This window comes from Mustela nigripes, chromosome 10 (genome assembly GCF_022355385.1).
Source record: "Mustela nigripes isolate SB6536 chromosome 10, MUSNIG.SB6536, whole genome shotgun sequence".
Classification (NCBI taxonomy): Eukaryota; Metazoa; Chordata; class Mammalia; order Carnivora; family Mustelidae; genus Mustela; species Mustela nigripes.
In genome coordinates this window covers 65,966,274-65,984,599 of record NC_081566.1, presented here as the reverse complement: position 1 = coordinate 65,984,599, position 18,326 = coordinate 65,966,274, and the positions used below count along the sequence as shown (strand labels likewise).

General features: G+C 47.0%; 1 protein-coding gene across 3 annotated transcripts in view; it reads right to left on the bottom strand.

Annotated features, from left to right (window-relative positions):
* The window catches only part of ASH1L (ASH1 like histone lysine methyltransferase), a 180,968-nt gene that overhangs the window by 85,419 nt on the left and 77,223 nt on the right, over positions 1-18,326 (bottom strand). For all 3 annotated transcript variants that reach the window (XM_059413755.1, XM_059413757.1, XM_059413756.1), the window contains 2 exons: positions 8,729-8,830; positions 985-1,723 (listed from right to left, as the gene is read on the bottom strand). In XM_059413755.1, coding sequence (XP_059269738.1) covers positions 985-1,723; positions 8,729-8,830 — 841 coding nt within the window. The remainder of the gene's footprint in view (positions 1-984; positions 1,724-8,728; positions 8,831-18,326) is intronic.

Genomic DNA, 18,326 nt, shown 5'->3' with positions numbered 1-18,326 from the left:
AAAAAAAAAAAAAAAAAGAAAATCAAATGTCATACAAAAACCATTAAGGGTTATTATTCTGACTGTATATAATGAGTACTTAAAAAAACAGGTAAGGTACATCAACAAATACTAACGTCCTAATATGCAATTTAGTGCAAATTAAAATAAGTATGAACCAACATTTATGAAGTATATTTCACCTATATCAAAATGATGAAGACATTTTTATAAAGATTTTTAGAAAGCTAATTTCCCGGGTAGATAAGAGTAGGGATAAATAGTGGATGACAATTATTGGATGTTAGTAGAACTATTAACAGGTGTGGTTTTCAAGAGAGCAGTTTGAAAATAAATGTTAAGAGGCTTACAACGTGTCTTGCAGTTTTAATTTGTATTTGTCTAATTGTGAACGGGACTGCCACGTGATTATGACTGAGCCTGCTGTGTTTCTAACGGAAAGGTCCTTTGAAAATAGGGAGTATTGTATTAACTCAGTTAAAACTACCAAACATACCTTTAGGGGAAAAACCTGGTTGGATACAACAAAAGGATTAAGAGCTCTTTTTGGGGAGTGATTTTTGGCTCTGTGCGCTCTTTTAGAAAAAAGAAAGGACATAACAAGGAGACTGTGAAGAAAAGAAACGTAACACACAGAAAGTGTGCGTGGTGACAGGATGGAAACCGGAGAAGACAGTGCAAGCCTAAAAAAATAACCGCGGGCGCGCGGCCCCGTGCTGGGCACAACGGAACCTCGCTGGGCCTTCATTTCCTCTTCTGCAAACTGGGGGTTCAGACTGGACTGCTACATCCCACGTGCTTCTTAATTATTTTAAAATTGGGGGCAGCCATGAATAAGAACGCGCTGAAACAAAGACCCGGGGGAGCGCAGGTTTTACATCAGGAGAGGTGAGGGGGTGACCCGCGAACTCGCTGCACCCCGACATCACGTCTATAAGCTGCTACTCCACTCCGCTCAGACAAGCCGTGGACACAGATAATTACCTCGTACAGCACTCCTGCTCGTCCTCTGGGAACGGCTTCTGCTTCTTCTTGGCCTGCTCCTCCAACAGCCAGCTCTTCCGCTTCAGCCCCTTCTTGTGTTCCGGACTCAGGGTGACGCTCTGCACCACAGCCTCGATGGCGTCCGTCACCGTGTCGGCGCGGAGCGGCAGGGCCGCACTCTCCTCGCCCTCGGTCGAGTCGGGGCTGACCAAGCGGGCAGCCTGGAATGCTTGCATGGACACCACTGCCTGGAGGGGGCATTTCCGAGGTCGACCCGGTCTGCGCTTCACAAAGTTATTCCCCGTCCTGGCCTGTCTTTGAAGTTTTTTGGCTTTTAATATTTTATTGACATGGTCCAGGTTTTTCTTCGTGGCCAAGATTTTGTCATAATTGCACATTTTCCGAGCTTGGCGCTGCATGGCTTCCACGACACTTCTCTTGACGTGGTGGGGCGAGCAGCTGCTCGGCAGCTTCTCCGACAGGAGCGAGATGCCACCACCGCAAGTGTCAGTGGGGGCCGCGGGCACCAGAAGGCTGTCCGGCTTCCCCAGGGCCCGCTCCTTGCTGTGGCTGTGTCCTGGGCTGGAGGACGGGGGCCCTGGGGCAGACGCGATCCCGGCCTCGATGTTCTTCTCCAGGGGCTCCTGGTCCTCGTGCTGGACCACCCGCTGCAGCAGACTCCCCACAGAGTCGTCCCCAGAAGCAAGCAGTCTCGGACTTCGAGAGGGAACTCCGTTTACTAAAGAAGACGACAAATCACACAGATACGAACTGAACACAGCTTGGCATTTAAGTAACTTCTTATACCAAAGAAAAGGAATACTGCTCCATTTTTCTTAACACGATTAAACATCCTAACACCATATGCATCTGCCTCTCCCAAGCAAGGTGATCGTTTATTTTCCTGAATAAGGCATATTAAAGTAATCATAATAAATTCAAAGTTGGGGCACCTGGGTGGCTCAGTGGGTTAAAGCCTCTGCCTTCGGCTCAGGTCATGGTCCCAGGGTCCTGGGATCGAGCCCCGCATCGGGCTCTCTGCTCTGCGGGGAGCCTGCTTCCCCCCCACCCTCTGCCTGCTTCTCTGCCTACTTGTGATCTCTGTCTGTCAAATAAATAAATAAAATCTTAAAAAAAAAAAAATTCAAAGTTGGCCTGCTTTCCTAACAATACGTGAGCTAAGGAGCCACAACCACAAAGAAATGGCTTATTTCTTCGGAGCTGATGGTCCATTTACATTTGGAGCCTTGCCAGTTAGATGCTGGTGATACTCCTGGTTCAGCGCTCTTTCTAACAATGCTGTGAGTACAAAGGATATAAGTGAAACTTCTTTGGAAAAGCTTTAAAACTACAACACTAAACGTATGTCTAAACTAGTTTAGAAAGAATACCTGTTGACCAAAGACGGGAAAATAAGTGGTCTTCAGTGAACCTTGTTATCTTAGTGGCCCAATGACTGGGAAATCTTTGTTCTTCAAATACCATTCCTCACTTTTTTATGACTACACAGAATGTGGGTAAACTGGTAAACTGTCTTAGTTCTGCAATATTTGTAAACATCAGATCGTACTTGGGCCATTTCCTAAGATGCCCAGTCAGTTACTCCTAATGAACACAGGTCATACTTTTTTCCAAAGCTCATCCATGCACTTCCTGCCTATGTGCGTTTAAAATGTGGTACTATTCTAGGTACCCCTTAAGCCCTGTGTATTCTAGATTCGATCTTATCAGACCACACTGGAATTTTTCTCAAATTACCAGTAACTCCCTTCAGATGATATCCAGTAGTCTTGTTAAAATTCAGGATTTTTCAAATTTCAAATTCTCACAGCCATTAAATATCACCACTTCTTAAAATCTGGCCTCCACGGTTTCTCTGAGAATACACTTGGATTATCTTCCGATTACTTGCAACTCTATATGATTTAACTGTAGAGGTCCCTAAGCCCCAGCACTGTCTTTACCTTTCATACTTACTTCCTCCCGGCCCCATGTTGATTCTCGCAGTTTCAATGATCTGAGTACATGTCCCGATCTTCCATTTTATCTGAAGCTGACCACATGAGAACCGCCTCCTTCCGACACTAGCTGGCACCCGTGAGCATTTCCTCACTCTGTCTGTTACAGGTGCGGTTCTTGTTGAACTCTCCACACTTCCTGGCAATTCATTCACCTGCCACCTACATTCTGACCATGCCCCAAGTTCAACCTTCCGAATAAAGCTTGTTTTTCTACTTATCTACTTTTGCATGTTTCACCGATTTCTCAAACTCTCAGTCACAACCCAAGTCATTACCTTCTCCTTCAACCTTGCTCCTCCAGACTACTGAACTCAGTGGGTGATACCTACCGTAAAGTCGCCTCCCCAACATCATACACCCGCGCCACCAACCCAACGGCAGCAGTTCTGCCAGCCACCCTGAGGCCACCTCACCTACTATTCCTCCGCCTCCCTCCCCACACACCAGAAAATGTGGTTTCGCGTGCGTCCGGCACCTGAACCGATCCGCCTCCTGTCGCGCCACCACAGCCACTCGCCACTAAGCCAACCTCATCTCCCAGTCCGGAAGCAGCAGTCCGATTGCGTGCGGAGCTATTACAACCTGCACCCGAGTCTTCTGCTTTCTCTCCCACCAGGTGGTAGATCTAATTTTCCTCGTCTTGAACAGGAGCTGCCCTCAGTGAGTTGCTTCTAGCAAAAAGAATCCCATGGAAGAATGAACATGCTGATTTCCAAGTTTGGGCTGAAAAGGCAGGACACATGCCACCTGGCTCTCTCTGACAACATCTGCCCTTGGCTCCCAGCGCCCACACCGTCCGTCAGTCTAGGTGGGCTACTGTCATGTTTCCCAATGGACTCTGCTAAGGGTCACAGACAACAGCTTTCATAACGATGACTGCCGCCGTCAGTGAAATAATATTTTTACGTATTAGTCCTTTAGTGTATTTACCCCTTTGGATTAGTTCAAGGATGGACCATAAGATGTCTTGTACAAAATTGTATTTATTCAGTCGTTTATATATCTCAATTACTAAACAGATGGTGTCTACACATTTTCATTTCTTTGTCTACAACTCGAAGGTTAGGACAGAGTTCTGATTCAGGGATCTGCCTTCTGAATGCAAAATAAAGGCTGTCACTCTTGTGCCGCCGGAGAAACAAGAACGCTGGGTCAGCCGAGACGGAGGATATACTCACTGAAAACACTCCGGTTCATACTACATAGGAATTAAACCTTCCTTTGGCTCTGGAAGGAACTCAGGGCACTACCACCACCAACACATTTTCGTTAGTTTTCTCCTGCGTCCCACAGGCAGTCCCATGTGAGACGCGCCTGGGCAGCTCCCGTAGGGAGGTGGGAAGCAGCCGCCTTCGGCTCCGTCGGATTCCAGGATCAAGCCCCAAGTCGTGCTCCTTGCTCAGTGGGGAGTCTGCTTCTCCCTCGCCCTCCCCCTCTGCCCCTCCCCAGCTCGTGCTTTCTCTCACTCTCTGTCAAATAAATAAATGAAATCTTTAAAAAAAAAAAAGAAGTGCCCGTGAGACAGGAGATGGGAATGAGCTGTGGAGGGAAGCTCCTCTCCTGCTCCGCCCAAAGCCCAACTGAACGAGGAGCCGCCTTCCTCTGTGACGGGTTTCTTTCCGTTTGCTCTGACCCTGGTACACGCCCCATTTACGCAGGGAAACCGGCCCTGACCTTCTGGGCCGCTCAGGCTATCTGCCGCCAGGAGCCAGGCCGACCGCAAGGGGTTCGAACACTCTTCAGTTCTGCTGAGTCAAGCCTTCTACAAACTTCTGGTTTCCTATTGATTTCAAAGTTCAGCAATGTTTTAAGAAACGTTTTCCGAATTTTATCTCGCATTTTTAGTTTTAGGTAGCAAGAAATTTGTTTGCTCAGTACATCTCATTTACCTCGTGGCTGGAAATGAAGAGCTCGAATTTAGACCAAGGCCACCTGAATTCTAGCAGTCTCCTCTCAAGGAGCCAAACTGCTCTAACTCTCCACTTGCAAACTAGTTCTATAAAAATCATTTTCCCAATTATTAACACTTTTCTGTCCTAATTTTTCTTGGCCTCTTTGTGACATCTGACATTAAGAGGCTTCTCGTACCTTTTTTCTATATAAAAATCTATTTAAAACTTTTATGTCATCACTCAATCTTTCCCTCCACTTCCCTCCAATGTAGATGGTCCTTAGATCTGCGTTCTTGCCACGCTCTCTGGGTTAGCTCCCTCACTGCCAGATTCAACTTCCTAGCGCATGCTGCTAGGTCCGCATCTCCTCCAGATCGCCCTCAAACTACAAGCCGCCACTTCCAAATGGCTAACCAACACCTTCACGTCAACAGCCCAAACGCTGCTCGAAATGCACACGTGCAAACCCAGGCCATCACCGGTGCACTCCTTCGCGCGCGTCTCGTTCCGTCCCGCTCTCCACGCTGGAAGGCTCTAGCGCTTTTCCAAAATGGGTGTGCGGGAGACTGTGCTGCTGGGGCCAGCCCTTGCCGCCCCGGCTTCCATAACATCGCCCCCCCACCCCCACTCCTCCTCCGCAGAAGACTTACTCTCGCCCCCTGCTATGGCACTGAAACGTGGGCAGCAACTGTAAGAGCTGCTCAGGCTTTCCCACACCCCTCAGCCCCGCTCACAAGACCAGCAACACTGCACCCAGGGCTCTGCCGGGCGGGCGGGGCCCTGGAAGGAAGACAATACCCAGAGGACCCGCACTGGTCACAGCACTGGTCACAGCGTAGGGAGAAAGGAAGACTTCGTTGTCTCCAGTCCCTGAAATTCTGGGCCTTTTTCAGCACCGCAAAGTCTATCCAATACTGGATTATACAATATATTGAGGAGTTTTTATCTTTCCTGTTCAAAATCCTTCAGTGGCGCCCAACTGCCTCTACAGCGAAGACTCAAGGCCTTCAAGTGAAACAACCAACCAACCAACCAACAAAATCGCCTGCGCCCTAGAGGGGCCGTCTGCGACCTCCGAAGCCTCGCTCTCCGCCGCCGTCACATCATCTCCCTCACACGCCGGGAACACCACACGACGCCCTGCTCTCCCGAACCAGCATTCTCTGTTCTGTGCCTTTCTTCGCGTTAACACACGCCCACCCTTCGCTCGGTCCCACGTGTCGACCAAACGACAGGAGTTCATGTGTCACACCTTCCGGGACGTCTTCCTGAGTCACGCACACGTCAGGCACTGGAGCTCCTCTGTGCCGCCATACCCGGCGCACTGGTCCGCTGGAGAACGCCACACACCCTTCTCTGGTGACTCTGTCTGCATCCTTGAGAGCAGGAGCCTTATCTTATTCGTGTGTGTACCTCTGATGCTCAGTATTCAGTTACTCTCAACAAATATTTATTTGAATGAATAAAACGGTCTTACGGTAAGAGTAACTTCATGGACCTGGGTATTATTTCTTTTATTTACTAAAGTAAAATATTTTGGTGATTTTCTTTGTGGATATCTCCTTGAAATCTTATTCTTTCTTTTCAGGTGTTGGCGAACTGTTTCTGTAAAAATCTCAATGATAAATATTTTAGGTTTTCGAGGACACATATAATGTCTCACATAACACTTTTTCTTTCTACCTTTATCTTTTTAAGCGATCCTTTAGAAAATACCAGAAATAGGGGGGCGCCTGGATGGCTCAGTGGGTTAAAGCCTCTGCCTTCGGCTCAGGTCAGGATCCCAGGGTCCTAGGATCAAGCCCCACATTGGGCTCTCTGCTCGGCGGGGAGCCTGCTCTCCCTCTCTCTCTGCCTGTCTCTCTGCCTACTTGTGATCTCTGTCTGTCAAATAAATAAATAAAATCTTGGGTGGCTCAGTTGATTGGGCAGCTGCCTTTGGCTCGGGTCATGATCCCAGTGTCCTGGCATCGAGTCCCGCATCGGGCTCCTTGCTCGGCGGGGAGCCTGCTTCTCCCTCTGCCTCTGCCTGCCATTCTGTCTACCTGTGCTCGCTCTCTCTCCCTCTCTCTGACAAATAAATAAAATCTTAAAAAAAAACAACAACCCAGAAATAGGGACATCTGGGTGGCTCAGTCAGTTAAGTATCCAACTCTCAGTTTTTGGCTCAGGTCATGATCTCAGGGTTGTGGAATCGAGCCCCGTATCAGGCTCTGGCTTAGTGGGGAGCCGCTGGACATTCTCTCCCTTTCCCACTCCCCTCTCCCTGCTAGGGCCCTCTCTCTAAATAGATAAAATCTTAAAAAAAAAAAAAAAAGAAAGAAAGTAAAAAAGATTTTTAGCTGAGGGCTGCACTAAAGGAAGCCTTGAATCTCATCTGGTCCATAGGCCGCAGTCTGCTAAACCCTGGTTTAGGTCCACACCATCAAAAGCAGCCACTCCCCGTCTAAGACTCTGCCTGAAACAGTATGAAAACAGCATCCTGAGAGGCAAAGTCCTCACGGATGCCCAACTTCAATGTACCTCTTCAATGTATAAGCATCTGACAGGGTGGCCTTGACCTGATGAAGGAATTCGACTTTCTGACCATGAGTCAAAGTGATCTACCAATCAAAATACAGGACGGAAAGCCAAGAAATAGTATGCACTTCCTTGTCTACAATTTTCAGCGGCTCCTGTTATTATCCAGGTTCCCCACTGGCCTTCCCAGCCTCACCTTCAGTCCCTTTACCCTAACCGTACGGGCTCGTTTATTTAGTTTCTTCGACTCACTATTGTCCCCCTTTCCACGTGTTACCGCCACTGCCCAGAATGACCCTGTCACTGCCCACCTCTCCTGATGACGCTGACGGATGAGAAGGACTCGCTCCCCTCAGAGGACAGACAACTATAAGATATTTGTATATCTTACACACAAGATAGCTGTCCACATACCTGTAATTTTTACATATATATACAGCCCTCTAGTTTTGTTTTTGTTTTTATAAACACACCATCAGTATAAAGGAAAAACTGAGAGCACCATCCAAATCCGTGCATGAGCGGGCGCCTGGGTGGCTCAGTGGGTTAAAGCCTCTGCCTCAGGTCATGATCTCAGGGTCCTGGGATGGAGCCCCGCATTGGGCTCTCTGCTCAGCGGGGAGCCTGCTTCCCCTGTCTCTCTGCCTGCCTCTCTGCCTACTTGTGATCTCTGTCCGTCAAATAAATAAATTGAACAAAATCTTAAAAAAAAAAAAAAACACGTATGAATTACACGAGTATGATACACTGTATCAAGAGGTTATACATACTTAAAATATGTGAACATTACACATTTTAAAAGTTGAGGTTAGAAATAAAGATCAACAGAGATTCTTCTCACAACCCCATGAATTGTTTTGTGTATCTCAGAGATCTGTAAATGCTACTTTGCAAACTATACGGCTTTACTAAGGCCATTTTATGCCTTAGTTTATTAAAGAGTTCCAATCCACATGCCCTATAGCACTGCACACTCTTGTACCTCAACCCAACTTCTAAAACCTCTATTTCTGTGTCTGCCTACTCTTGTCCCAGTCATTTAGAACTGTGTCCCCAGCCCCCATCCGAGCCACAGCACCTGCGAGCATGAGCCCACGTGCACGGAAGCAGCACGAGGGGGGAGCGGGACTGCGGTCCAGCACACTCTGTTCATTCACACATCCATGACCACTTCTGCTTTTTTCTACAACATTGTACGTAAGCACAGATTATAATTTACGTTGTAAAAGTCCACAGTATCATACTGTAAGTCTGTTCACAAGTAACAGACGGGAAAGTCAGTTAAAGTCTGATCGAACAAACAGTACTTGCCTGTCGAAGAAGTACTCTCAGATGACGACCGCTTTCGGGCAGGGCTGCAGTTTGTGCTCTCTGACGGCCGCTGGGAAGACTTCTCTGACGTCGGCTGTGAACCTAGAGAGAGAGGGAAAAGACAGAAACCACAGGAAAATTCAAGTCTAAAACTGAAGTCAAACCATTCTGGGTCAGAACGGTCATATTTTAGTCGTTGTCACGGCCATTCCCTGCAGTAACGGGACTCTGAGCTGGCGATAAGCGGAGAGCACGCAGAGGACAAGCCACCTGCGCTCTCGACACGGTTTCACCATCTCATATGCATGAGTTTCCCTGTTCCTTAACAGAGCGGAAAACTAGTTTTAGTGGAAGAATGGGCAGAGGACACGATTTAGTTTTTATGTAACACCACTATGAAACATATGAAGACATTTATTGATAAAGGTCATTAGCAATATTCTAATCACATCTGTCCCCGATTATCAACTCAAGTTCATCATATGAACTGACAAAGAACATTTATAATGCAATTAATTAGGAACAACTTAATGTGAGAAAGTAGGTCCACTCTGAGCATTTATTTCATTTACCAGAATCAGAGGTGAGAATCAGAGTCAGGCTTCACACCCATACGTCCTATTTACTCCACAAAAGTCACTTTCCTAGTCTGTGTGTTTCCTCTACAGCATATTCGGGGAGAACTGGTGACTGATTTATCTATGGATACAGCAAACCTACTTTAAAACTGTACATGTAAGGTTCCTTGGTTTATGTACATAGAAGCTCATAAAGACAAAGAAACAATTTCCTTTCAAAAAGTCAAATACTTTTTGCCAAAACCTGAAATCAATGCAGCATAATTTAATACATTTCTGACTTGAGAGAAAAGTATGTTGTTCAAGAAGGATTATTTTTCTGGATAAAACATACTTGGTTCTGATACTGTATTCTCGTAACCAGAAAAGCCAGTTGTTGAGAATAATGAATGTCCATCCCCTGTCTGTCAAAAAAACCAGCAGTACTGTGAAATGTTCACTTTTAACTAGAAAGGAAATTACAAATTAAAAGCCTTGCATATAACTAGAACCACAAAAGGTATAAGAAATCAAATACTTGAAGATGAGATTTTTAAGCTGCCCCTCTAAACGAGCGTTAACTCCTGAAAGAAGACGTGACTAAACGAATGGAGAACCACTGAGGACAGAGGAACTGAAAGGAGCTACATTTCCAGCGCGCCCCTTTCCCTGAGAGACGGAACAAACCCCGAGCTGTCCTATTTACGCAGCGTCTGAAGTCACACCACTGCACACCTCCTTCACAGCTCGCGAGCGCTGCTCGGGTGAGGACAGGGCTGCGTGCTGCCGTTCAAGAGCAACGTGTTAGGTTCTGGGAACTGAGCTGGTGATAGATAGTACATCCTATTTCTCAAACACAGTGACGACTAACAGGAGATCTAATCAAGAAGCAAGACTGTTTACTGCTGAATCTGAAAAATAAATACAAAAGGAATTTTAAAAACCAACAGTACAATAACCCCCTCCCCGAGATTGTGGTCCAGATAAGATTTTCATTAAAAAGCTAAATACCACAATAAAAATATCTGAGAGGTAAAAGCCTAGGCATCAGTGAAGACCTAACTTTGTAAGTATTAATACTGTAAACTTCATACACTGGACAGATAAAATATTTCCGACTCAGACACACGGCCAAGACAGAAGACAGCAGTGGCCAAGAAGCTTGAGACATCAGCGAGCTCTGTCACTACTCTGGGGAAGAAGAGCCAACAATCTCAGGTTCCCTACGACGGAAAGGAGAGGCTGGAGAGGACTTTGGTAAAGCTTTCTCTCTTTCGGTCACAGACTAACACTTGCTGAGGCCCCTTTATACGCTCAGTCCTCGGGTAGACACGGGGGTGGGGGTGGATGAAAACAGTGTACGGGTCTCTGCCCTCAAGGGGCAGATCTGGGGTCTTGAACGTCATCGTGCACTGCGGGTCAGACGGCGCGCACCGTCCGTGCTTGAGCTCCCGTCTTCAGTTTCTAGGCTACTGGACAACGTTCCCACATTTCTTGGTCATCTTCAAGAAAGTCTTGTGAAGGCTTCAACTGTACCTTTGATCATCAGGGTGTCCTGAGAATCACCCTGCCTGGCCTCACCCACCTCAGGGTAAAAGAGGGTACAGGCACTTTCTTCAAAGCTTGTTCTTTTGGCGGCATCTGGAGCTGCAGAGGAGGCAGTGGGAGGTGAATGGGGGTCGGACCCCCGGAGACCGTTACTGGCAGCATTGTACAGCAATTCCTGAGAAACTGAAACAATTGAGAGAGACAGGGCTTAGCTCACTTAGCTTCTGAGCCACTTTTCATTTCCTGGAAGTAAGGGAGGCCAGCAGCCTATTCTGAGGATTTAACAGGAGATTGGAATAAAACTTCACACAGGAAAGTTTTCGTTTTTTCACTTTAAAAGTCTATTTGAATTCCCTTTTCATGAAAAGCAGAGATGTTCTTAACAGTGTTCCATATTTCAGGGGAATAAGGATGTGTCCCTGAGACACAGATCTCTAGGGTTCGGTCATCATCAGCTTTAGACCTGTATTTCATTGAAAATCGGTGCTTACAGGACAGTAAGACGATGAGAATTCCTGAACAACTTGACCTAATGATGTAACACGCGACCAAGATCAAGACTGGAAAATGAGGATCAGAGCTTAGACACACAAGGTAGCAACCTGCTAAAGATGCTCAAACTGGCCCAACAGCAGAAATCAGATGAGATCTGCGGACGTCTCCTCCGACACCACCACCAATGTACTGTGCGGCTGCGTGGCCGGGGAAGAGCAACAGGACACGAGAGACAACAGCATGTCTGTTCCGAGAGCCCCCGAGACGCACGTTTCCTGAGCGGCAGCACAGCGCTGGGCCGAGCGGCGCGGTGGGTGGTTAAGCACGTCAGCAAGGGCCGAGGCCGGGTCTGAGCCCTGGCTCTGACTTTAGGACGGAGGCAGGCAAACGCACTTGGAGGTTGGTTTCGTAAAGCACTCCAAGTCCCAAGAAGGCTCGTGTGAATTCCAAAGTGAAGTCATGTAAAAAATGGAAAGCGTTTCCATAAAAGTCGCACTAGCATCCATACACGGGCTCTTCAGGTTCACAGCAAATTTACTGGCCTGATGACTTAATAACGCCCCTGGCACGTGCAGGCAACTATTCGACAAGAAGGTAACAACAGGAGAAGGGCAGGACTCACGCCCAATTCGGAAACGGAACTGGCGGAGACTGTGAGGCGTCCCTGGCAAGCGTGCAGAAGAGGCGGCACACGAGGTACACCTGATGGGAAGCAGGAGGAAGGCGGCGCCTCGCACGAGGAGGGAGAAAGCCTCCCCGAAGGGCATCTTGAGCCCACTGGCCCCTGCGCGCAGCTTCTCCGGGGCCAGGTGATGCTCCGCACGCCATCCGTCCTGCCCACGGGGGCCGCAGGAGGCACGAGGACTCGCTGAGCTCGGTTCCGGGGAGCGCGGCTGCCTGCGTCCCCTGCTCGCCCTTCAAGTCTCCTGCACGGCGGCCGCCTCGGGGTGGCGACGGCTCACGACGCGGGTCTGTTCCCATCTCCTCAGGGGTCACTTCAGATCTATGGGGGGGGGGGGGGGGGGGATAGTCTCTCCACTCCTTTAGGACAAGAGGCTTGTATGGATTCTGGTTCTAGACACTCCGGTGCTACCCTCAACAAAGATGCGCGGAGAATCCACACACTTGTACTTACCGAAGAGTTCTCATTTCTCATCTCAACACGGCATAAAGCCAAATCTTGAAATATTTCAGAAGCAAACAGACTATAAATGGGATTCTTTTTTTTTTTTTTTAAAGATTTTATTTATTTATTTGACAGAGAGAGATCACAAGTAGGCAGAGAGGCAGGCAGAGAGAGAGAGAGGAGGAAGCAGGCTCCCCGCTGAGCAGAGAGCCCGATGCGGGGCTCGATCCCAGGACCCTGAGATCATGACCTGAGCCGAAGACAGTGGCTTAACCCACTGAGCCACCCAGGCACCCTATAAATGGGATTCTTCAACTCACAAAACTATTGGGTAGAAACACTACTGAGAGTCTCATTACTTGGGTATCTGGCAGCTTCGGAAACATGTTTAGAAATGCCACACACATAAATGAAGTAGAAATGACAGAAAAGTCACCAAAGAAGTACCCAAAAAACACTGCCCTTCAGCACACACATAAGCTGGTTACTACACGGCGCTCCTTTCCTTCAGCTGGAAAAACAGAGGACTTCGTGTAAAACAGAGGCAGACTATCAGTCCGGAGGGAAACTGAAAATAAACTCCCAATAAATCGGGAACAAAATGAGGGAAGTAAGGAGTTGAGCACACTCAGACATGTGAGGCAGCCCCGCAAGTCGTTGTGACGACACCGTCTCCGGGTTTTACTCGGCCACTGTTCAGTGAGCTTTTAAACATTAAAGACAGATTTTGGGGGGGGGCAGGAATCTTAGACATCTTAGACAAATTAGACAGAAAGGGGGAAAGATGGCACTTATACAGCAAAACCGTAAGATGAAACCATGGATAAAAAAAAACAGAAAGTTGAGAAAACAAAAAAAAGAACATAACTGGATTTTAAGAGACAAGAATCTGGAATCTTTCCATTCAAAACAAAAATGGGTGGAAACCAAGACACCCCTCTGAAGGAGATCTGTCTCTAGGGATCCTGCTTGATGGCTCTGCAGGAGGAACGGAGACCAGTCTAGGAGAAAGAGAGACGACGCTTACAGACGCCTGGTGTGCAGGCACAGTCACACGGGCAGAAACACCAGCAGAGAGAGAGAGAACTCCCACTGATAGCAGCTGGGGGGGGGGGGAGTGAAGGCATCACAGAGGAAAAAACTGGAATAATAATTCAGCCGAACTACTCCAGTGAAGCCTGGAGCATCCGGGGCTAAAAATGAGGAATTTCGAAATGTAAATTAACAAAAAAACACAATGAATGAAACCAACAGCTGGTTGGATAAAACGTATATATCTTTAACGTAAATCCACTATGAAAATTTTCATAATTTACAGTTATGAATTCTGGTCATGCCGTTAAGAGTTCAGTACTGAAGACCCAAGAAATGAGGGAATGATTTGGGTGAACAGATTGTTTGAGGGTTCTTTCGTTCTTTCTTCCCTTCCTTTCCTTTTTATTTTTTTAGAGTTATTTTTTTAAATTAAAAAAATTTTTTAAAAGATTTTATTTTTTTATTTGACAGTGAGAGAGACAGAGAGCGCGAGCGAGCGCACAAGCGGGCAGAGAGGCAGGCAGAGGGGAAGAGAAGCAGGCTCCCCGCTGAGCAGGAAGCCTGATGCCGGGCTCCATCCATGACCTCAGCCGAAGGCAGCCGCTTAACCAACTAAGCCACCCAGGGGTCCCTAAAGAGTTTATTCTTAAGTAATCTACACCAAACGTGGGGCTGGAATTCATGACCCTGGCTTCTCCAACTGAGCCAGCCAGGCACCTGCGTTTGAGGTGTCCAACGCTGGAGATGTCTCTGGGTCAGCTATGGAAGAACAGATTAAGTTTATAGATGATATACATTTATTTCAAAATTACATATTTCGGGGTGCCTGGGTGGCTCAGTTGTTAGGTGTTTGCGTTCGGCTCAGGTCATGAACTCTGGGTCCCGGGACTGAGCCCCAGATTGGTTCCCTGCTCAGCGGGAAGCCTGCTTCTCCGTCTCCAACTCCCCCAGCTTGTGTTCCCTCTCTTGCTGTGTGTCTCTCTGTCAAATAAATAAATATCTTTTAAAAAATCACATATTTAAAACTAGTTTCCAAGATTTAAATCATTCCTGCCCACCAAAACTAATTCACGTTATACAATTTTAATTTGAAGAAAGAAGCTTTAATTATCATTTACAAGTCAAGGCTGCTGGCAGTGTTTGTTGATCAGTGAATGAATCAAAACTGTTATAATACAAATGAGTATCACAGTAAAAGAATCTGAACATAAAATACCAAATAATTTGGAAGTTCTGATCAGGTTTTTGTTTCCAGATTCAAGTTCTGCATCCTTTGCTATGGTTCACAGCTCAGGAGCCCTGGAAGCTTCTCTTGAATGAGCTGAGCAAGGAGATGAAAGCTCGGGCCATGATAAAAACAGCTGTTTCCAACTGTGGGAAACACAGTTACTGAGAGCAATACATTCCATCGGACCCGCCAATTAAATGCAGTGCAAGAGAATGATTCAGAGCTTATGCTGGTGATTTTTAACCTCAAAAGTCTGTTTTTTCCCTCTAATTAGGCTATTTCTCATAATGCCCAAATCAGAACATTCACTGAAATGGAATTCCTCTGGAAATCCCCAAAACTGCACAAAGCCCCACAATTTTCTGACCTCATCTCCACATGTTCACAATTCACTTTTTTTTTTAAAGATATTTTTATTTTTATTTTTTAATTTATTTGACACAGAGAGAGAGATCACAAGTAGGCAGAGAGGCAGGCAGAGAGAGAGAGAGGGAGGGGGAAGCAGGCTGTCCGACGAGCAGAGAGCCTGATGCAGGGCTCCATCCCAGGACCCTGAGATCATGACCTGAGCTGAAGGCAGAGGCTTAACCCACTGGGCCACTCAGGAGCCCCTCACATTTCACTCGAGTGTATCTTTATACATCATGCTAATGAAATGGTCATAAATTAGAAAATTCTAATCAATGCACACAATCTTCAGTTAATAAGGAAAAAAAACCAGTATACTTCAACTCTTATGGTTTTACAGTGAATATACTTTTTCAAACAAAAAAATTTTAGCTCTAGTTTATTTTTGGGGACAAAATAATTATCAAAACCCATTATGCGTATATGTATGCGCACACGGGTGTGTATGTATGTGAATATGTATTCATCCGTTCTGTGATTCGGAAGCTGCGAGCGGGAGATGCCCCAGGCTACCCAGTCTCCCCTTTTCTGAAATCAAGTCTCAGGGTCTGAAAGGTACAGCCGAGAGCTGAACATGCGGAAACCAGGGATGGAGTATGTGATTCTCCAGGTGAGAAACTATTTCCCGGTAGGCCTCTCTGATGTCTACGTAACGTAAACAAACACTGAACTGTCCTGAATCGGCTGTGGGGACCAGAAGAAGCCAGAAGCCCGGCCAGCGGAGAGACGGATTGCGACAAGCTCACACGTCCAGCGGGGGCTTAGAGCGCTCGTCTGCACGGGAGTTGCTACAGGACAGCACGTAAGTTCAAATAAGCTACCCACCACATCAACATCATCCATACACTAATCAGACCCGTCACCTTATTTATTTATTTATTTTAATTTTTAAATTTCTTCTAAGACAGTGTCTCAATCTCTCCTTGGTTTGTCGGGCCCTTAATACTTTTCTGTTACTGTACTGGTCATGTACTTTGTACAACATCCCTTTCCTGGGCTTGTTTCAGTATTTTTAGGCTGGGTTTGTGTTTTTGAAGAGCTCTGGGGATGTGAGTTTCCGGAGAGAATACCACGTTGTATCGGACGGCAATGTCCCATGACGACGTATCACTGGTCCAGCTGAGCTCGCTCCCGGTTCGGGTGCTGTCTGCTCGGCCTCTCCATTATGGAGTTACTGTTTTACCCTCTCTGTACTCCGCTGTGCGTCCTTGAGTCACTGAGTTCAGTCTGTACTTAAGAAGTGGGAATGAAGCTCCAGCCCCTTGAAGAGGACCGTCTACATATACCATCTGGAATTCTCTGTAAGGAGGATTCCCCCCCCCTCCCCGATCCATTTCATCTAGCGCTCCTACCTTCTCCCCCAAGTAGCTCTACGCCCAGCGTGGGGCTTGCACTCACAGCCCCAACATCAAGGGCTGCAAGCTCTCCCACCTGAGCCGGCCGGGCGCCTGGTACGTATGTATTTATACCAACATGGGCTAGTGGGTATTTACCATATTCTTGACAGTATAATCTAATAATGTCATTACTAATTTTGTTACTGACACTGTTCCTGCTTTGGCCACTGGAAGCTGTTTCAGGATAATGTCCAGAAGGTAACTGGCAATTTTGTAATATATGGTATAATAAGCAGGTTTTTGGATATTTTAACAGGATACCAACTAATGGACAATGAATCTATCTCCAAATTATGTCTAGAAAAAATATGAGCTGAAGACTAAGGTCAACTTAAAATAACAAATTTTAGGGGCACCTGGATGGCTCAGCCGGCTGAGTGTCCCATTCTTGGTTTTGGTTCAGGTTTGATCTCAGAGTTGTCTCAGTGGGAAGCCTGTTTGGAATGCTCTCTCTCCCCAAAATACATAAATCTTTAAAAAAAATCTTAAAACTACAACGTTTAGTTACACTCTTTTCACATTAAGAACAATTACGTGACACTGGAAACGATCACCTCACTGACAAGATGCAAATATTTTCTTGACAGAATGTGCAATTACGAGTAAATGGTAAACCAGACAGAACTACTACGAAGTTTAAAGCTGTAAGATTTTTTTTTTTTAAAGATTTTTATTTATTTATTTGACAGACAGAGATCACAAGTAGGCAAAGAGGCAGGCGGGGGGGGGGGGGGAAGCAGGCTCCCTGCTGAGCAGAGAGCCCGATGCGGGACTCAATCCCAGGATGCTTGAGATCATGACCTGAGCTGAAGGCAGAGGCTTTAACCCACTGAGCCACCCAGGCACCCATAAAGCTGTAAGAATTTTAACTGCGTGCACTTCCTCAGAAATCTAACATTCACCACCTTACAGAGCACTGAGATCACAAAGATAGCGCGGGACACCGAACTGTCTGCCCTCTGTCCTCAGGCGGCCTCTGCGGCACCCGACACAGACTGCAAACCCCTCGGATCCGGGCACGGTCCTTGGGGTGGTGGCATCCCTTTCATGGCTTCCACAATCATGGCTCGAACAGGCTGACCTTCAGGCTGAGCTACGAACCTCCATATGCCACCGGCCAGCAGCGAACCCAAGCCTGCCCTGCCCCCTCCCAGGCCACAGGATGGTCCCACCAATCCCCGAGGACAGGGATCTTGCCGACTCTCTAAAATCTCCCTCATGCCTCACTTTTGTTTTTTTAGGTCTTTAAAAAGATTGTATTTATTTGTTTGACAAGGAAAGGGGGGGCGGACACAAGTGGGGCAGATGGATGGCGGCAGAGGGGAGAAGCAGGCTCTCCTCCACGCAGGGAGCCCGACGCGGGGCTTGATCCCAGGACCCTGGGTCACGCCCTGAGCCCAGGGCAGATGCTTAACGACTGAGCCAGCCAGGCGCCCCTCCTCACCTCTTTGTAAAATCGACTTCTATGCCTTCTCCATCACAACCTTAGCTCAGGCCCCCATAATATTCTGCTGGACAATTCCCAAACTGACGCATCTGATCTGTCCAGTCTACCTACCAGAGTACTTTCCATGTAACTTCGGCAAAGCATTCTTCTTCTTTAAAACCTTTAACTTCCAGGGTGCCTGTGTAGCTTGGTCAGATGAACGTCTGTTGGGCTCCCTGTTCAGCAGGGAGTCAGCCTCCCCTCTGCCTCTCCCCCTGCTCATGCTCTCAAATGAATAAATTAAAAATAAACAAACAAATAAATAAATAAATAAAACCTTTAACTTCCCACTGCCCATACGGTAAACTCCGTTAAACT